Genomic DNA, 20,047 nt, shown 5'->3' on the forward strand with positions numbered 1-20,047 from the left:
TGCAGAGAGAAAATACTGCTGCTCGGGTAGTGATAACTGCGTGCCTTTAGTATTAGAACAGAGCACATGTGTACAGACACAAACTCCATCAGAAGTCTCTGCAGCTGTGAAAGCCAACTGATAGCTGTGATCATCAGAAACGTACACCGCTTCTTGTGACACTTCAGAGGAAAGGACGTCTGATTTCTCTTAAAACATTTCCTTGTTTCCTCCTTCCTCGCCGGGAAAAGACACAAGTGAGGGAACAATGTGCTGAATCAATCCAGAAGATGGAGCTGTTCTCCACCATATAACTTAGAGCCTCTGACAGGTGAAAGAAATCTACCACCTCTGTTCACACTCAAAAACAGTGGCTGATCATACGGTTGGGCGGTGGTTTGTTGGTCCGTGGTAACAGTAACAGATGTCTCCGTGTCTCATACAAGGTTACAGTGTTCAAACGGAAAACAAAACAAGCGCTCCTAGAGGCTACAACAAAAACTGCTGAAGGAAACCGGTGTGAGCTACTAACAGCTGTAAAGTGATGAAAGTCTGCGTAAGTTAGACTATTTCTGAATTTGAGAGGTGAGGCTTACATGTAAATTATATGCGGGCCTGCACTCAAAACATTCGGGGTTTAAGCCCTGGCAAAATTGACCTGGCAATGCCTATGACCCATCATGAAACACACCTGCTGCATTCTGGTCAATTAGATAGCTCAACGACCAGTATTGCTATGGGTTTAGGTTTTATTTTTAGAGTGGTTAGCACACACTGCCCTATCCATAAAACATAATCACAACTTATATCTTGATTATTGTATTATTTTATTTGAATTTTATTTATTAATATATTTGAGACCCATCTTTTTGTCACTCACTTTGGGCTAGTTTGTGACAAATGAGCACTGTTATGGAATTTCAGTAATAAAGGTGGATTCAGAAAGAGCAGTTATTGTCAGAGTTTTATTGAACACATGCCAAGCAGTCATTTTTACACTTGTAGACACCTGTCACTGGATGACCTGTCTGACCTGTCAGTTACATACTTTCCTGCTGCACTCTTGTCTGTCACATCAGCAACATCAAACCACAAGATTAAGAGTTTTATCCTAAACACATGTGAGTACAGAACATCAACAGATATAAGAGTACACCTCATCTTTCGTGTTAAAATTGTCCACACACATTTTCGTTCTAAACACATATATCAGAAAGTATTACCAGATAAGGAACTGATTTTCTAGGACAAGCATATACGGCACATTTCTCAGTATCGGTACATCCACAGACAAATTCAATCCTCCAAAGAATCTGTCAATGCAGTTTTGAGTTGGCAAATTCACCTTGGAATATTTTTCCTGAAATGATTATTCTGAGAGCTGATCTGAACCAGCTGTAAAAGAAAGCATAAATGAAAGGATTGAGCATTGAATTTAACAGTGCAAGCCAATAAACTGCTTCAGTCACAAGAACCATTGAATCATAACCAAGAGAATTAAACATAAAGCAAAGAAAGAATGGAGTCCAGCACATCAGAAAAACTCCCATAACTATAGCCAGAGTTTTGGTGGCCTTGCTCTCCATCTTATTGACAGTTGCTCCAGACTTTGTGCTCTGGATACTGCGTGCCTGTCTCTGTGCCACAAGGAAAATCTTCAAGTAGATACAGAGCATTATGATCAGCGGGAGGTAGGATGAGAAAATCATTCCTATCATGATTGCCAGTGCAACAATAGTTAAACACTTTTCTTTACATTTATCTTGTATTGATCCTGCCATTAAAAAGCCAGTTGTAACAAGACCAGAAACACTCCAGCTCGCCAAAATCATAATCACAGCAACACGACCATTTATCTTAGTTCTGTATGTCAGAGGCTGACATACCGCATAATATCTGTCAATGGAAATACAACATAAATTCAGAATGGAAGATGCGGTCAGTGATATGTCAAAGCCGTTTCGTACCTTACAAAACAAATCATCATGATACAGACATGAGCTAAGAGAGAATGCCATGCTGAGGGGAAAGACTACAAGACCTACAAGCAGGTCAGCCACAGCCAGAGACAGGATGAGGTAGTTTGTAGGAGTGTGGAGCTGTTTGAAGTAAATGATGGAGATTATTACAAGAAGGTTTCCACATATTATGACAACAGATAAAGAGCTGAGGCAAATATAAAATAAAATACACATTGTGGAAGCGTTACTTGTCAGTATGTAAGAAACATTATCTATTCCATAGCAGGGATGTACATCATCAACATAAATCCTGTTGAAAGTAGATTCAGGTATCATACTCCTAAGATCCTGAAAATGAAATCATTATTTCTGATTAATGATACACTGGAATGTATAATAATAATATCAATAATATAATGATAATAATAATAATATACATTCAGCAGTATTGGAAAAATACAAACATTATTTTTCTAAAAACAATGAATGTTTCGTCCATGTATACCTACCTCGTATACCCTCAGGTAGTCACTGTGGCGTTGCAGGATGTAGCCTTGACATTTATCTACACTTTTCTCATTACCATAATTAAGACAAACTTTAGTCATCCAATCAGATGTGGGGAAACTGCAGCATAACAAAGATGAATAAAGAAGTGTGTGTTTCTAAAAGATGATGTAAGATTTGATGTATACACTGCAGAGTGTGCTGTATTTCAGTGTTCATGTATTTTTGTTTGTTTTACAAAAACAATCTTTGACAGTGTTATAACTGTCAGATCACTTCAGTTTTTATGTAAGCCTGCAAGACATTGTACATGTTTAGCTTCATATACGCACATATGAGGTTTGACTTCCAAATGGCCTCAACTGACCCAATGGGTTGTGCTGCAATTTCTTAGATAAGATAAGATAAGATAACATAAGATAACATAAGATACAATAAGATAAGATATTACTGCAGTGGTTCCCTGGCTTGTATTCTGTATTTCGAGATTAATCTATTGTGCGTTTTTTGATAACATTTCCCCACATTACAAAAAAATGGCTACAATTACTTTTATGTTAGGTTTTTGAACATATTAAAACAGAATAAATAAGTAATAAATATCAAATATCACCATATTAAAAACTCTTTAATATAAAGGTAGTCACAGCTGACATGACAACTCACTGTTGCTGGTTGTCATAGTAACATAGTGGTGGAAAGTGACTAAGTACATTTACCCAAATACTGTACTTAAGTATAATTTTGAGGTACTTGTACTTTACTTGAGTATTTCCATGTGATGCTACTTTATACTTCCACTCCACCACATTTCAGAGGGAAATAGTGTACTTTCTACTCCACTACATTTATCTGACAGCTTTAGTTACCTATCAGATTAATATTTTACACATAAAATATTTGATCGGTTTGTTATATATGTATTGTTACAGATTAGACTATTCAACAGTATAAGGTGTTAAAATTAGCTCCATCTTAAAATGCTTTAGTGAAGAAAGCTGAAAGTACAGAGACTGACTGACAAACATCTGTCTGCTCTGAACATGAACTCAGTACTTTGTGGTGTTTCAGGAGGAAAACTGACTCAAATAAACACACCTGCTGCATTCTGGTCAATTAGATAACAAACTAAACAAATAAACAGTTTTAGTTTCACAGGTTCTCCAAAAGCTTTGAATGAGATCCTCAGATGAAGACAGAAGAAAATACTTTGCTCATTGTTGAAAAAAACATCTTTATTGATTATGTAAAGCTTCAGTATTCTTATCATTTAGTATTAGCACAGTGCACATGTGTGCAGACACAAACACCATCAGAAGTCTCTACAGCTGTTAAAACCGACTGACAGCTGATCCAGCTGTGATCAGCTGCCACCATCATCAGAAACGTACACCACTTCTTGTGAAGGTCATCTGGCAGAGAGGAAAGGTCGCTACCCAGTGGAGGTTTGCAGAGGGAGTCTGGATTCCAAAAGAAGAGGATTCAAGTAACATCGAGCAGTTTCGCATCATCTCGCTGCTCAGTGTTGAGGGGAAGATCTTATTCAAGATTGTGTCCCAAAAGCTAACTGAATTCCTCTTGAGGAATGGCTACATAGACACCTCAGTACAAAAGGCTCCCCCCTTTTGTAGGAGTACCTGGATGCCTAGAGCACATCGGGGTGGTGACTCAATTGATCCGCGAGGCAAGGGAGAGCAGAGGACATCTGGCAGCACTCTGGCTAGACCTAACCAACACCTATGTATCCATGCCCCACAAGCTTGTCGAAACAGCCCTGACAAGACATCATGTGCCAGAGACCATCTGAAACCTCATTATGGACTACTACAACAACTTCCGCTTGAGGGTAACATCAGGCTCAATAGCATCTGCCTGGCAACACCTGGAGAAGGGTATAATCACAGGCTGCACAATCTCAGTGCTGCTCTTCTCCCTTGCCATGAACATGATTGTGAAGTCAGCTGAGGCGGAGTGTAGAGGCCCCATGTCAAGATCTGGCACTCGGCAACCCCCTATAAGAGCATTTATGGATGACCTCACAGTGACGGCAACCTCTGTTCCTGGGTGCAGATGGCTCCTCCAGGGGCTCGAACGACTCATCTCATGGGCAAGGATGAGCTTTAAGCCAGCCAAGTCCAGGTCTCTGGTCCTGAAGAAAGGCAGAGTGGCCGATCAGTTCTGCTTTGCCATAGGAGGGACACCAATTCCAATGGTGATCGAAAAACCTACCAAGAGCCTGGGCAAGATTTTTAACAGTTCCTTGAGGGATACAGACGCACTCCAACAAACCAAGAGCAACTTGACATCCTGGCTCACAGCAATAAAGTCGGGGCTCCCAGGAAAATTCAAAGTCTGGATGTACCAACATGGAGTCCTGCCGAGGCTCCTTTGGCCCCTGCTTATCTATGAGGTGCCTATGTCAACTGTGGAGACGCTGGAAAGAACCATCAGTCAGTCTCTGCAGAGGTGGCTTGGGCTCCCTCGGTCCCTTAGCAGCATTGCCCTCTATGGGCATTCCACCAAGCTTCAGCTTCCTATCAGTGGCTTGTCAGAGGAATTCAAGGTTACGCGTGCCAGGGAGGTGACGATAGCCTGACTCCTCTGACGCCAAAGTCGCTGCAGCGGGAATCCTGGTGAAAACTGGAAGGAAGTGGAAGGCACAGGAAGCTACAGCACAGCATCTTGGTCGGCAATGTGGCAGTGGGACGGGCAGGACTTGGTAGTTTTCCCAAACCCTGCTATGACAAAGCCAGAGGAAGGGAGAAACGTCAAATGTTGCAGGATGAGATACGAGCAGAGGTGGAGGAAGACCACCGGACAAAGATAGTCAGCATGTACCAGCAAGGCGCATGGACAAGGTGGGAGCACACTGAACAGCGTAAAATCACCTGGCCAAAGCTCTGGAGATTTGAACCCCAGCACATCAAGTTCCTCATCCAATCCGTATATGACGCTCTCCCAAGTCCAACCAACCTGCACCGTTGGGGCTTAGCAGACACTCTGGCATGCCAACTGTGCCAGAAGAGAGGCACCCTGGAACACATCCTCAGCTGCTGTCCGAAGGCATTGGGAGATGGTCGGTATCACTGGCGTCATGACCAGGTTCTCAGGGCCCTGGCAGACACTGTTAGTGCAGGGATCATCAGCAGCAAGTACCAGCACACCCCCAAGCAATCCATCACTTTCATCAGAGCTGGGGAGAAGGTACAACATCAGCCAAGTTCCTCCAGAGGGCTTCTCACCACTGCACGGGACTGGAAGCTCCAAGTCGACCTGGGAAGGCAGCTCAAGTTCCCAGAACACATCTCAGCCACGTCACTCCGCCCAGACATGGTGTTAACATCAGAGTCAACGAAGCAAGTGGTTCTAGTAGAGCTTACTGTCCCCTGGGAAGACCGGATTGAGGAGGCTAATGAGCGCAAGAGGGCCAAATACGCTGAGCTGGTGTCGGAGTGCAGGAGCAAAGGCTGGAAATCCCGCGGCGAACCAGTTGAGGTGGGGCGCCAGGGTTTCGCTGGCCAGTCATTACGTCGAACCCTCAAACTCCTTGGAGTAAAAGGCCAGCTGTGCAAAAGAGCCATCAAAAACATCATAGAGGCTGCGGAGAAAGCCTCAAGATGGCTGTGGATCCGGAGGGGGGATCCTTGGAGTAGTGGGCCATTTGGACACAAGTTGGGGGCTGATCACCCCTGACTGGGTCGCCGGGGCGAGGGTGTCTGATGATCTAAGACCCGAAACACCCTATGACCTCAGGTTCATTACTGATGATGTGTCCAAGTAGCACCAAGAGGTGTATTCTAGAACTGTGTTTCTCTTTCCTCCTTAATCTTTTTCTTTCAACCTTAAATCAGAAGCAGAACTTCAACTTGTATGGTGTTAATTACAGTATTTATGGACAAAAAACACAGCGGGAATACATCAGCAGTCAAGCTATCCAAACTATCAAGCTACATTAACATTACTGTAACAGCAACACCAGGTAAACTGGACGGTTAAACAATAATATCAATTTAAAAGACTTTGGCTCCACTTAAGAGTTTTGCCAGCTACTTGTATTTTTGTTGTATTTTGTCTAACAGATTATTATTTGATGCCGTACATGTCAGTTAATACCATATATGATCCTCTGAACTGATTCATTCGTCTGTCTCATGAAAGCAGCTCCAGTCTACCTGCTAGCTTCAGCACGGAGGATTCGTTTGTTTTATGACCTGCCTAGCACGGGTGAGTGGTGGTTTGTTGGTCCGTGGTAACAGTAACAGATGTCTCCGTGTCTCATACAAGGTTACAGTGTTCAAACGGAAAACAAAACGAGCGCTCCTAGAAGCTACAATAGAAACTGCTGAAGGAAACCGGTGTGAGCTACTAACAGCTGTAAAGTGATGAAAGTCTGCGTAAGTTAGACTATTTCTAAATTTGAGAGGTGGCTAAATGGCATCAAACACATAAAGTTTTTTGTTGAGCTTCACATAGGCTTACATGTAAATTTTATGCAGGCCTACAATCAAAACATTCAGGATTTAAACCCTGGCAAAATTGACCTGGCAATGCCTATGACCCATCATGAAACACACCTGCTGCATTCTGGTCAATTAGATAACTCCACGACCAGTATTGCTATGGGTTTAGGTTTTATTTTTAGAGTGGTTAGCACACACTGCCCTATCCATAAAACATAATCACAACTTATATCTTGATTATCATATTATTTTATTTGAATTTTATTTATTAATATATTTGAGACCCATCTTTTTGTCACTCACTTTGGGCTAGTTTGTGACAAATGAGCACTGTTATGGAATTTCAGTAATAAAGGTGGATTCAGAAAGAGCAGTTATTGTCAGAGTTTTATTGAACACATGCCAAGCAGTCATTCTTACACTTGTAGACACCTGTCACTGGATGACCTGTCTGACCTGTCAGTTACATACTTTCCTGCTGCGCTCTTGTCTGTCACATCAGCAACATCAAACCACAAGATTAAGAGTTTTATCCTAAACACATGTGAGTACAGAACATCAACAAATATAAGAGTACACCTCATCTTTCAAGTTAAAATTGTCCACACACATTTTGATACTAAACACGTATATCACAAAGTATTACCAGATAAGGAGCTGATTTTCCAGTACAAGCATATACGGCACATACAGTACATATATAAAGCAGCTTCTTCTGTTAGATACAATGCACAATATTGTCTCTGTTATAAAGTGTGTTTAAGCTATTTCCATGATTACATAAACTGAGAGCTCACTATGATGCACCTCTGTCGGTGACTCAGCCAATATTTCACTGCACAGAATACAGCCAGAATGTTAGGTGTTGCTTTCAGGTAGTGGAATCAACATATTTTTTAAATTAAAATTTGATATTTTTAAAGCTTCATTCACATGTAGAATTTTTGCAAATATTTCCTATAACATTCATTTGCCTTATATATATATATATATATATTAATGTTTCTTCAGTGATGATTACAAATAAACCACAATAAACAAACTATTTATTTACTTCCTTTTTTCAGATTTTTTAATCGGTATATCCACAGACAAATTCAATACTCCAAAGAATCTGTCAATGCAGTTTTGAGTTGGCAAAATCACCTTGGAATATTTTTCCTGAAATGATTATTCTGAGAGCTGATCTGAACCAGCTGTAAAAGAAAGCATAAATGAAAGGATTGAGCAGTGAATTTAACAGTGCAAGCCAATAAACTGCTTCAGTCACAAGAACCATTGAATCATAACCAAGAGAATTAAACATCAAGTAAAGAAATAAAGGAGTCCAGCACATCAGAAAAACTCCCATAACTATAGCCAGAGTTTTGGTGGCCTTGCTCTCCATCTTACTGACAGTTGCTCCAGACTTTGTGCTCTGGATACTGCGTGCCTGTCTCTGTGCCACAAGGAAAATCTTCAAGTAGATACAGAGCATTATGATCAGCGGGAGGTAGAATGAGAAAATCATTCCTATCATGATTGCCAGTGCAACATCGGTTAAACACTTTTCTTTACATTTATCTTGCATCGATCCTGCCATTAAAAAGCCAGTTGTAACAAGACCAGAAACACTCCAGCTCGCCAAAATCATAATCACAGCAACACGACCATTTATCTTAGTTCTGTATGTCAGAGGCTGACACACCGCATAATATCTGTCAATGGAAATACAACATAAATTCAGAACGGAAGATGCGGTCAGTGATATGTCAAAGCCATTTCGTACCTTACAAAACAAACCGTCATGATACAGACATGAGCTAAGAGAGAATGCCATGCTGAGGGGAAAGACTACAAGACCTACAAGCAGGTCAGCCACAGCCAGAGACAGGATGAGGTAGTTTGTAGGAGTGTGGAGCTGTTTGAAGTAAATGATGGAGATTATTATAAGAAGGTTTCCACATATTATGACAACAGATAAAGAGCTGAGGCAAATATAAAATAAAATACACATTGTGGAAGCGTCACTTGTCAGTATGTAAGAAACATTATCTATTCCATAGCAGGGATGTACATCATCAACATAAATCCTGTTGAAAGTAGATTCAGGTATCATACTCCTAAGATCCTGAAAATGAAATCATTATTTCTGATTAATGATACACTGGAATGTATAATAATAATAACAATAATATAATAATAATAATAATAATATACATTCAGCAGTATTGGAAAAATACAGACCTTATTTTTCTAAAAACAATGAATGTTTCATCCATGTATACCTACCTCGTATACCCTCAGGTAGTCACTGTGGCGTTGCAGGATGTAGCCTTGACATTTATCTACACTTTTCTCATTACCATAATTTAGACAAACTTTAGTCATCCAATCAGATGTGGGGAAACTGCAGCACAACAAAGATGAATAAAGAAGTGTGTGTTTCTAAAAGATGATGTAAGATTTGATGTATACACTGCAGAGTGTGCTGTATTTCAGTGTTCATGTATTTTTGTTTGTTTTACAAAAACAATCTTTGACAGTGTTATAACTGTCAGATCACTTCAGTTTTTATGTAAGCCTGCAAGACATTGTACATGTTTAGCTTCATATACGCACATATGAGGTTTGACTTCCAGCCTGAATCCAAATGGCCTCAACTGACCCAATGGGTTGTGCTGTAATTTCTTAGATAAGATAAGATAAGATAAGATAAGATAAGATAAGATAACATAACATAACATAACATAACATAACATAACATAACATAACATAACATACAATAAGATAAGATATTACTGCAGTGGTTCCGTGGCTTGTATTCTGTATTTCGAGATTAATCTTTTGTGCGTTTTTTGATAACATTTCCCCACATTACAAAAAAATGGCTAAAATTACTTTTATGTTAGGTTTTTGAACATATTAAAACAGAATAAATAAGTAATAAATATCAAATATCACCATATTAAAAACTCTTTAATATAAAGGTAGTCACAGCTGACATAACAACTCACTGTTGCTGGTTGTCATAGTAACATAGCATGCACAGTGGTGGAAAGTGACTAAGTACATTTACCCAAATGCAGTACTTAAGTATAATTTTGAGGTACTTGTACTTTACCTGAGTATTTCCACTTGATGCTACTTTATACTTCCACTCCACCACATTTCAGAGGGAAATATTGTACTTTCTACTCCACTACATTTATCTGACAGCTTTAGTTACCTATACCTATTTTACACATAAAATATTTGATCGGTTTGTTATATATGTATTGTTATAGATTAGACTGTTCAACAGTATAAGGTGTTAAAATTAGCTCCATCTTAAAATGCTTTAGTGAAGAAAGCTGAAAGTACAGAGACTGACTGACAAACGTCTGTCTGCTCTGAACATGAACTCAGTACTTTGTGGTGTTTCAGGAGGAAAACTGCCTCAAATAAACTCTCATTTTAGTTTCACAGGTTCTCCAAAAGCTTTGAATGAGATCCTAAGATGAAGACAGAAGAAAATAACATCTTTATTGATTATGTAAAGCTTCAGATTGTTCCCACATCCAATCAGTAAAGTCTTTTAAATGACTCTTGATCAATGATTTCATGTACAGATTCACTTCATCCACCCAGAGTGTCAGCTATGTACAAGAACATAATAAATGATCCGCTCATTGATTATTATCATGATAATTACAGTTTGATTGTACATTTCCTCATGAATTTACAAAGTGGTGAAAACAAAACATCTATGATGAAGGAAGTTCTGCGGTTTTCTCTGTTTAAGAAACAACAGCACACAAATACATCAGTACAAATATGAAACTAACATTTAGAACAAAGAGAAGTTTACACTTTCATCTGAAGAAATGTCAGTGAAGGTTAAATACATCCTCATGAGCAGTGATAGCATCCATGGTTAAAAAAACACAGGAAAAAGTGACATTTAAAGAAAATTATCAACATCAACAGAACAATAATTGAAAAGAAAACAAGCGTTAATAATCCCAGTTTGACTGACAGCTGATCTCTGTGCAGTTCAGAAACACCACATCAATGAGCTCTCAGGAACAATGGAGACAAAAAATGATGAATTACAACACAGAAGTCTGAAATGACTTCTGTCTATTTGAGTTTACACAACTCAGCTGTGTCTCCATCATAACAAAGCCAAAGTCCAGCATAGAGAGGCTGAGTGAATGTGGTCTGGACTCTGTGGAGGAGAGTCATGGTTTCAGAGACGCTGTAGAAGGACAGAATACCTGCTCTGTGATCCAGGTACACTCCTAATCTGGAGGAACCAGGACCTGAGACAGGAGTTTTGATGTTGTTGAACCAAAATTCATAACTGTCAGTACCACAATTTAAAACCCAAGATTTGTCATTGTATCCAAATCCACATTTATCCGAGTATCCTGCTCTGCTGATATTCTTGTACGCGACTGCTACATGAACTCCTCTCCCTCTCCTCTCCACCTCCCAGTAACAGCGTCCAGTCAGACTCTCCCTACTCAGGACCTGACCATATACAGTGAATCTGTCTAGGTGACTAGAATAAGACTGTTGTTGACTCATTCGTTCTGCTTTTCTGTCCCCCTCAGACAGTAACAGCCATGTGTTTACTGTGTTTGGATCCAGAGTAATTTCATGTGAATATTTTAAAAATTCAGCTCTGGTCTTGGGTTCTGGTTCTGACAGTAAAACCTCCACTTCAGTCACTGTCAGTGAGATGTTTGTCCATTTCTGTTTCAGGATGTCCTGAAGTTTATCTCTGAGCTCTGACACAGCTGCTGTCACATCCTCAAAGTAGCGCAGAGGACGGATATTGATGCTGAATGATTCTGTAGATGCACTTAGTTGTGATAGTGAGGGGTAGTTGTGTAGAAACTGGTTGTGATCCTCCGTGTGTGAGAGCTGCTTCAGTTCAGCGTCTTTCCTCCTCAGCTCAGTGATCTCCTGCTCCAGCTTCTTCTGAAGCTGTTTGACTCGACTCACTTCAGTTTGCTGCTGGGATCTGATCTGCTGCTTCACATCAGAGCTTCTTTTCTGGATGAGACGGATCAGCTCAGTGAAGATCTTCTCACTGTCCTCCACTGCTTTATCAGCAGAGCGACTGACGACCTGCACCCTCTGTTGAAGCGCCCTCACATCTTTTTCTCTGCCCTGGATTCTCTGCTGGATTTGTCGTCGACTCACCTCAATCTCTCTCTGCCTCTCAGTCCTTTCTGCTGCAGCTGAGACTGTGTCATGGCCTTTATGTTCATCCGTAGTGCAGATATAACAGATACTCTGCTGATCAGTACGGCAGAACATCTTCCTCACCTCATCATGACGAGAGCAGATGTTCTCCTGGAGTTTCTCCGAGGGGTCAACCAGCTTGTGTTTCTTTAATGGAGCTGCATCATAATGAGGTTGAAGATGATCCTCACAGTAAGAGGCCAGACACTGCAGGCAGGACTTGAAGGCTTTCAGCTTCCTCCCAGTGCAGACATCACAGGCCACATCTTCAGGTCCAGCAGAGCAGTGATCAGCAGGAGCAGCTTGGAGTCCAGTCTCCTTCAGCTGCTCCACTAAAGCTGCTAACATGGTGCTTTTCACCAGGACAGGCCTTGGTTTGAAGGTCTGTCTGCACTGAGGGCAGCTGTAGATCTTTCTCTGATCCTCTTCATCCCAGAAGCGTTTAATACAGCTCATGCAGTAGCTGTGTCCACAGGAAATAGTCACTGGATCCTTCAGTAGATCCAGACAGATTGAACAAGCGAAAGTTTCACGGTCCAGCGGATCTCCTTTCTGTGCCATTTCAGCTCTCAGTGGCAACGACTTTCGGAGTTTCACTTCCTTAGAAAGTGAAACAAGTTTGAACTCTGATCTGAACAACATGTGTTTCTGCAGTAAATGCAGCCTGACTGCTATTGTGCTAAATTACATGTTGGTTACACCCATCTTCAAACTGTAGATCTAAAGGGGAGGGAACAAGGAAATAGAAGCACAGAGTGGAGCTTGTTGCCTTTGAGAGCAGGAAAAAGAAGGAGGGGTTATCAAGCACTGATTCACTTCAGGAAGAGGAGCAGTTTTAAAAGGATACTGGGTGCTTTTCATTTGGCTAATGTGGCTCCTCGGTTCCGTCACTCACATCTCAGCTCCTCCAAGCGAGGATGAAGGAATTTCATTCACCAAAAGGGACATCCTCACTCACCCCGGCATTATTTTGAGGAGAGGACAATGACACACAGCATCTCCACTGACAAATATGAAGAAGTCAGCTATCAATATGTAGAAATGATTAAGTAACAGTTTAAACTCTAAAGCTTAAAATTAAAATTCATGTACAGTTAATTAACTCTTTAAACTGTTACTTAATAATTTTTACATATTAATGGCTGGAAGGAAAACAGCTGATAACTGCTCCAATGTTTTATCATTTGATATATATCTATAGCAGCGTCTGTCACAGAATAAGACATAAACTGTCTCTTTATAGGAGACAGTAACGTAATAAAAAATATAATGAAATTGCTTTATTTGATAACATTCTTCAAGTATTTGTGAAAAAATCAGGTCAAATTCAGAATGTAAATTTGAGTAAAAGGTTCATTTTTAATATTAGATGCATTTAAACAAATAGTTATTTTTTGCAGCTCTGAATCCCACAGAACATGAATGCATAAGATTATTTGGCTCTGTGGTTCGGTTGGTGAATGTTTTGGTGAATCTAGAATTAATCTGCTTTTTTGACATTATAATTTTCTAACTTTTGCCAACAACATGTGATTATCTCCATATCTTTCTTCCTAAATGAAATCATATATTCTATATGTGAATCATTGCAGCTCTGTCCTTTCACTGTTTACGTCTTTACAAATGTCCACAATTTATTGTGTCCAGTATGATTTTGTTGGAGTGACATGACATATAGATCAAATCAGATTTTAGATTTTACTCAACCATACCATAACAGTCTAGTTCATGAAAACTGTCTGTTTTACTGACGCAAATATTTCTACTTGTATGGAAGGATCAGAGTTCTTGTTGCACCACTTCTTATGGACAGCAGGGTGAGTCTGGCTGCTAAAGACAAGTTAATATGACTCCAAACTCCTGAATGTGTTCAGTTTTCATGCATGGACACGTTTGTTTACATGTTAAGTAAATAAAACACTCAAAGTGCTCACAGTAGTTTTACTTTAATACTTTAAGAACACTTTGATACTTTGATGAATACTTTTTCATTTTTTCATGCAGGACTTTAACTTGTAATGGGGTATTTTTACATTGCTGTATTGGTACTTTTACTGAAGTAAAGGATCTGAGTAGTTGCCTCCATTTATTTTCCTGACAAACTATTGCCTGAACTGTACATACACTGCAGTGCTACGTTCACCAGCCTCACTATCACACTTTCTCTCTCTCCCTCTCCCACTCGCTACGCACACAAAATACGTAATGAGCTGTTCCTTAAAGGAGCTATGCTACTCTTATAACAATGGACATCAATTAGTATTATAGCATTGAACATGCATCATGTGATTTACCTTCAATGGACTGCATCGTCTCATCTGTTTACAACCCAGTGCCATGGCTTCCAGAGAAGTGCCAGAGAAGGCCGGCCTGTGGCCCAAGAATGCATCAAGGGCGATCATACCGTCGGAGCTGTTTCTCCTATTGTGATACTTCTGGAATCTAGCTTGAGCTTTTTCAGCTTCTCCCAGCACTGTTTTACATTGTGATCAATGTTCAGCTCACCCAACCTAGATGAAATTTCCATGGAGACCTTTTTATTCTGCCTTTAAACACTCTTGTCCAATGCAGAACAACTGTTTGCTGACTACATCATATGCAACAGAAAAAAGATCAAAAACAGTGTTCTCTTTCATACAGACAACATCAGCACATGAAAGCAGGTAATTTGTAGTAACTACACACACATTGAGGTCATAGGTAAGACGTAAAACTGCATCCAGGCGTAGGAGTCTGCAAGAACTATGAGGAAAATGGAGTGCCTCTTAACTGCCACCAATACTTCAGGCTCTGGATCTGAGGAACAGGGAAGAGCAGGTGTTGTGTTCATCTTGAAGCAAGCATAGCCAAAGCAGTACTTGACTACAACCCATTGAATGAATGACTAATGGCCATCCGCATACAGTGCAAGACTTTCCCATTCACACTCATTGTTAACTATTCACTAACAAGCAATAAAGAGGCAGAAGAACTTGAGGGGCACCACAGCAACCTGCAAGGCCGAAACTGACGTTTGCTCTTTCTAGGTGATTTCAATGCAAAAGTAGGTCAAACATCAGGAAGTCATGGGAGACAACAGTCTAGAAATGCCAAATGAATGGCTAGTTGAATTCTGCCAAGAAAACCACCTCTATATAATGAACACAATGTTTGATCAACACCCTCGACGCAAATACACATGAACAGCTCCTGATGGTAAAACCAGGAACCACATTGATTATATCCTCACCAACAAAAGTTGGAAATCAAATATTCTGAAATGCAGAACATATCCAGGAGCTGACTGTGGCACTGACCATCAACCGCTGATGGCCAAGATGAAGCTTAGAGTTTAGAATGTAAAACAATCAAAATCACCAGTCAGATATGATCTCTCAGATATACCAAACTCTTTCAACATACAGGTTTGCAACAGTTTTGAGGCCCTGCTGAATTCACAAGAAGAGGTCGAACCAGAATAACTCTGTAATGCAACAAGAGATGCTCTGACAACAGCAGCAGAGAAACATATTTCAAAGCGATGTAGGCACAAAGGCACAGAATGGATCACAAATGAAACACTAGATGCAGTAGAAAAGAAGAGATTGGTGAGTGGTCAGAAAGGACAACACTAGAACATGAACCAGAGCCACCACTGTCAGAAGTAGAAAGAGCAATGGAGAAGCTCAAAAAGAAAAAAGCACCTGGTCCAGACAACATACCAGCAAAACTGCTAAAAGCAACAGGATCCTCAGTGGCCCACATCTTGCACCGCATCGTCTGTGCCATCTGAAAGACTGGCAAATGGCCAACAGAATGGTGCAAATCTGTCTACATTCCAATATCCAAGAAATGCCAGCGAGGTTCTACTCATAATCATCTCTGGGAGTATAAAGAACTACGTTGAGAGAGAAACTGCACTTGAACTGGCTGGCTTCAGGAGTTGCCAAGGCACCAGGGACCAGCTCTTCAACATGTGTCTAATGATGGAGAAAATGAGAGAGGTCAACACCCCTTTGTACATTTGCTTCATCGACTACTCAAAAGCGTTTCACTGTGTTCAATACACCAAACTGTGGATGACAATGATTCAACTGGGCATGGCATCACACCTATTGGCTCTTCTAGAAACACTGTATGCTACGCAATCCTCCAGTCTTCAGACCACATCTGGTGAGACTGAATCATTCTGCATTGGGAAAGGAGTCCACCAAGGCTGCATCCTTTCTCCACACCTTTTTAACATCTACACTGAGATGTCCATGATCCGATCCTCAGGATAACATACATTGAAAGGAAATCCAATGATTTCATCCTACAAAAGATTGGCACGAAACCAATACCTCTGGAAATCGTTATCCAAAGGAAACTTTGCTATTTAGGATACAACTTAAGAACTGATGATACACTGGAACATATTGTGCATGAAGGCAAAGTAGAAGGAAGCTTCAGACAGAGAACAACCTGAATTGACAACATCAAGAAGTGGACCAACCTAACTGCCACAGATGTAAGATGTTTGACTGCCAACAGATCTCAGTGGAAGAAAGGGGTCGCCAAGGCTCTGGCAGAGTACAGCACATGATGATGATGAATGTGTGTTTCTTGTACGTTTGGTTCACAGATTGTAAACGCTGTTCATCTGAAAGTCAGAGGTATGAATACAGCTGACATATTTTTCCGAGTCTTCATTCCACTTCCCTCCTTTTTCTTGTAAAACTGTAGTTAACACAAATTTATAATCCCTGGTTACAAAAGGTTCAGAGATTAAAGCACACTTGAATTAACATTGCTTATAGAATTTTTTCTATGTGCCTAGTATATGTACAAGCTAACCTTAGATTAGCGTAATTATTTTTTTAGTACTATTAAAGTTAATTTTTAAACACAAGCACAAATTTTTACTCAATCTAATTACTAATTACTAATCTGCACATTTGCACAAAACATAGGAAAAAAGTAAAAATTTAAAAGCAAAGGCACTCCAAGGCACAAATGTTTAGGAAACATTGTAGAGGAGCGCTCTACCACATGGAGAATTTCTTGCTGGCTCCTAACCAAATAATTACATGATCCTAGTCAATCAATCAAAATACAATTCACAGTAGGCCCTGCTTATATGCTAAATCACCACAAGGTGGTGCTAATACAACAAACTTGAAGGCTGTAGGAATAATGTTACAACACTTCTCCTTTCGTTATGTGTGCTTACATATGCTACCCAACAGTAGCTCATGAAAAATAGTTACATAGTTCCACCTTGACCAACTGCAACACTAAAATGCTGCTTACACATATGAATCAATAATAATAATCACAGGGGCCATTTTACTTTTGATACTTCAAGTACACTTACACTTACACTGCTACAATACTAAGAGACATTTTCACTGCAATTATGTGTACTACTGTATTGGTGTTTTACATCATTAAAAAATCTGAATATGTCCTCCATTAGTGCAGCTGTTGCATGTGTTAACATTTTGTCCACCTTTGTTTTCTTCCTGGTGACACTTCTCCCCTCTAGCTTGTAACTGTAAAGTGTCATCATTTTCAGATTTTTTCTTGTTCACAGTCGAAAAAATGTGCCCTGGTGTGTTTACTTCCTGTTTGCATTCATGTGTGGTTTGCTACTATCTATTTCACCTTCTCATGAAACTCGTGGGTTATGGAATGCAGCACAGCAGGAACATTTAATCCACATGTTGGAAAATTATTTTACCGGAGTACTTATGTTCCCTGGAAGGGGGCACTGCCATGACTAAAGTCACGTAACAAAAGTCTCCTGCACACAGTTAATGTCACAGGCTATATGGCAGATTAAAACATGATTGTCCACAGTTTACTCTATAAGTTGTGAACTGATGCATATCTGTGGATATTTTCATGGAGATATACACTGAAAAATTACAATATTTACATTGTACACATTCAAAATTATGGCATTTCTGAATGACCTAACTATTTTTTAACCCTAACCCCATTGAGGGCTCAAAGGGTTAAAGTATCAGGCCTAAGGTGTTTAGTACTAGCCTAATCTCTTTACAAAGAATTCTCAAGCTGAAATACCTAAACTGAATCATCAGCATCACTGATTGTATCAGTCATTTTCTGCACCGGAACTCATGTCAGTGGTTACTGTGAGTGCCTTTGCCAGCTCAGTCGTGAAATACAATATGTTACTTCCTGTTTAACAGTTTATTGAAAAGCTACAAAAGCCAGAGAAACTTAGTACTAAACTGAAGACAGTCAGAAGTAGCATTGTAGTGTCACAGTGTCATGAACAGCAATGTGATCACTTACTAATGTGCATTCGAAGTGATAAGTAGGCTTAAAGACAATAAACCTATATAGCCAGTGACCAGATCAAATCAGCAAAGTAATTCATAATTATCATCTCCAGAAGGCCTGGAAGGCTAAAGTGGCTAACAAAAGTTCCCTCATTAAAATGACTCAGAACAGAACTTGAGACTATTCTTACAATGTAAGAAGGAAGACTGTAATAAAATATTAGGGGATAACAAAAACAGCATTAAAGGCATATGGAGTGTGTTAAACAGCATCCATAGAAATGGATCTAGAAACTCAAGTTACTCTCATTATTGTATTAATAATGTTAAGACCATAAATAACATGGATAATGTGGTTAACAGTTTCAATTCATTTTTTGTAAGTGTTGGACCAAAATTGGCAGAAGAAAACTATGACCCAGAAACAACAGAAGGGGGGGCTGTTAATAATTATGGGGTTTGAAATCCAAGTTCAGATTTTCTTAGAGCAGTAGAGGAAAGGGGAATCATTGGTATTGTTAGCAAGTGTTAGAATAAAACGTCCACCGACTGGAATGACATTGATATAACAGTAGTCAAGAACGTCTTTGATGGTATTGCAAAACCACTAACTCACATTTGTAACTCGTCCTTCCAAACTGGTAAATTTCCAAGCAAAATGAAAATTGCGAAAGTAATACCATTATATAAAGCTGGGGATAGACACCACTTTACAAATTACAGGCCTGTTTCTTTACTTTCCCAATTCTCTAGGATAATGGAAAAAACCCTTTATTGAGAAGTTAGACAGTTTCATTGAGAAGCACAATTTGCTGACTGAAGAAGAATATGACTCAATAATATGTACAAAAAAATTTTTTAAGAGATTTGTTATTCTTGTTCTGTTTTTGTCTTCTTTTACTTATTTGTTACATGTTCAAAATAAACATAAACAATAACTTTGTTGACTCTATTGTTGTTTATTATTTAACTGGATCAGTATTTGTATGTTATGGCGTCACACTTTGTTTCCCTTTTCCCTTACTTACTTTTGTCACTGTAATGTTTGTGTTAAAAAAAGCAACCTCACTATTTTTTTAAATCAAAAGTTTAATGTACATTAATCCAAATGCTCACTTAATGTCTTCTTAATTATGTCTCCAGTTAGATGATGCGATGCAACAGCCTTCAATTAGAGGTGTGAATTTATGGTGTGGTTATTGGTCCCTGGGCTACCTTTGTCACAAACACACACACACATACACACACACACACACACACACACACACACACACACACACACACACACACATACATACATCCCTGTGCCTGCATCATCTCACCTCTTCAACCTGGGGCCTCATTGTTTTCTAGCAATAACAAAACTAATAGAGCAAAACATGATCAAGGCAATTTAATGACCTTAACAATAACACAATACACCCTTTGGAAAACACAGAGTCCAATTAAATGAAGAACAAAGAACAAACAAGAAATCTGAGCCATCTTTCCAGGGAATATCTAAACTCAAGTCAAAAATTACTTTGATAGTCTATGTTATAGTTGTGAAAGCACATAGCTAAAATGATGCCATCTAGTCACATTAAAGCAGCGTCATCCTTTACTGACCAGTTGACAATGAAAAAAGAGAGAAATGCAAAGAATTTTCATCACCAGT

General features: G+C 39.6%; 3 protein-coding genes and 1 pseudogene across 3 annotated transcripts; 1 reads left to right on the forward strand and 3 right to left on the reverse strand.

Annotated features, from left to right (window-relative positions):
• Positions 1–1,295: 1,295 nt before the first annotated feature.
• Positions 1,296–2,174, reverse strand: LOC121882813 (trace amine-associated receptor 1-like). Its single transcript, XM_042391258.1, has 2 exons — positions 1,952–2,174; positions 1,296–1,879 (listed from the first exon to the last, which is right to left on the reverse strand). Exons 1-2 carry the CDS (start codon positions 2,172–2,174, stop codon positions 1,296–1,298), a joined length of 807 nt encoding a protein of 268 aa, XP_042247192.1.
• A 263-nt stretch (positions 2,175–2,437) lies between these two features.
• On the forward strand, positions 2,438–6,167 carry LOC121882814 (annotated as a pseudogene).
• A 1,857-nt stretch (positions 6,168–8,024) lies between these two features.
• LOC121882815 (trace amine-associated receptor 1-like) lies at positions 8,025–8,903 on the reverse strand. Its single transcript, XM_042391259.1, has 2 exons — positions 8,681–8,903; positions 8,025–8,608 (listed from the first exon to the last, which is right to left on the reverse strand). The coding sequence occupies exons 1-2, from the start codon at positions 8,901–8,903 to the stop codon at positions 8,025–8,027; spliced, it is 807 nt and encodes a 268-aa protein (XP_042247193.1).
• A 2,049-nt stretch (positions 8,904–10,952) lies between these two features.
• Positions 10,953–12,777, reverse strand: LOC121882566 (tripartite motif-containing protein 16-like). Its single transcript, XM_042390913.1, has one exon. The coding sequence runs from the start codon at positions 12,761–12,763 to the stop codon at positions 11,009–11,011; it is 1,755 nt and encodes a 584-aa protein (XP_042246847.1). The 5' UTR covers positions 12,764–12,777; the 3' UTR covers positions 10,953–11,008.
• Between the last annotated feature and the right edge of the window lie 7,270 nt (positions 12,778–20,047).

This window comes from Thunnus maccoyii, chromosome 17 (genome assembly GCF_910596095.1).
Source record: "Thunnus maccoyii chromosome 17, fThuMac1.1, whole genome shotgun sequence".
In the NCBI taxonomy this organism is placed as follows: Eukaryota; Metazoa; Chordata; class Actinopteri; order Scombriformes; family Scombridae; genus Thunnus; species Thunnus maccoyii.

Bases quoted from the DNA above. Each gene is read 5' to 3' on its own strand.
- LOC121882813 (XM_042391258.1), bottom strand. From the start codon at position 2,174: ATGTGTATTTTATTTTATATTTGCCTCAGCTCTTTATCTGTTGTCATA. The intron at 1,880-1,951 runs GTAAGGTACGAA...GTATTTCCATTG, and splicing joins GTATCATGATGATTTGTTTT to ACAGATATTATGCGGTATGT.
- LOC121882815 (XM_042391259.1), bottom strand. From the start codon at position 8,903: ATGTGTATTTTATTTTATATTTGCCTCAGCTCTTTATCTGTTGTCATA. The intron at 8,609-8,680 runs GTAAGGTACGAA...GTATTTCCATTG, and splicing joins GTATCATGACGGTTTGTTTT to ACAGATATTATGCGGTGTGT.
- LOC121882566 (XM_042390913.1), bottom strand. From the start codon at position 12,763: ATGTTGTTCAGATCAGAGTTCAAACTTGTTTCACTTTCTAAGGAAGTG.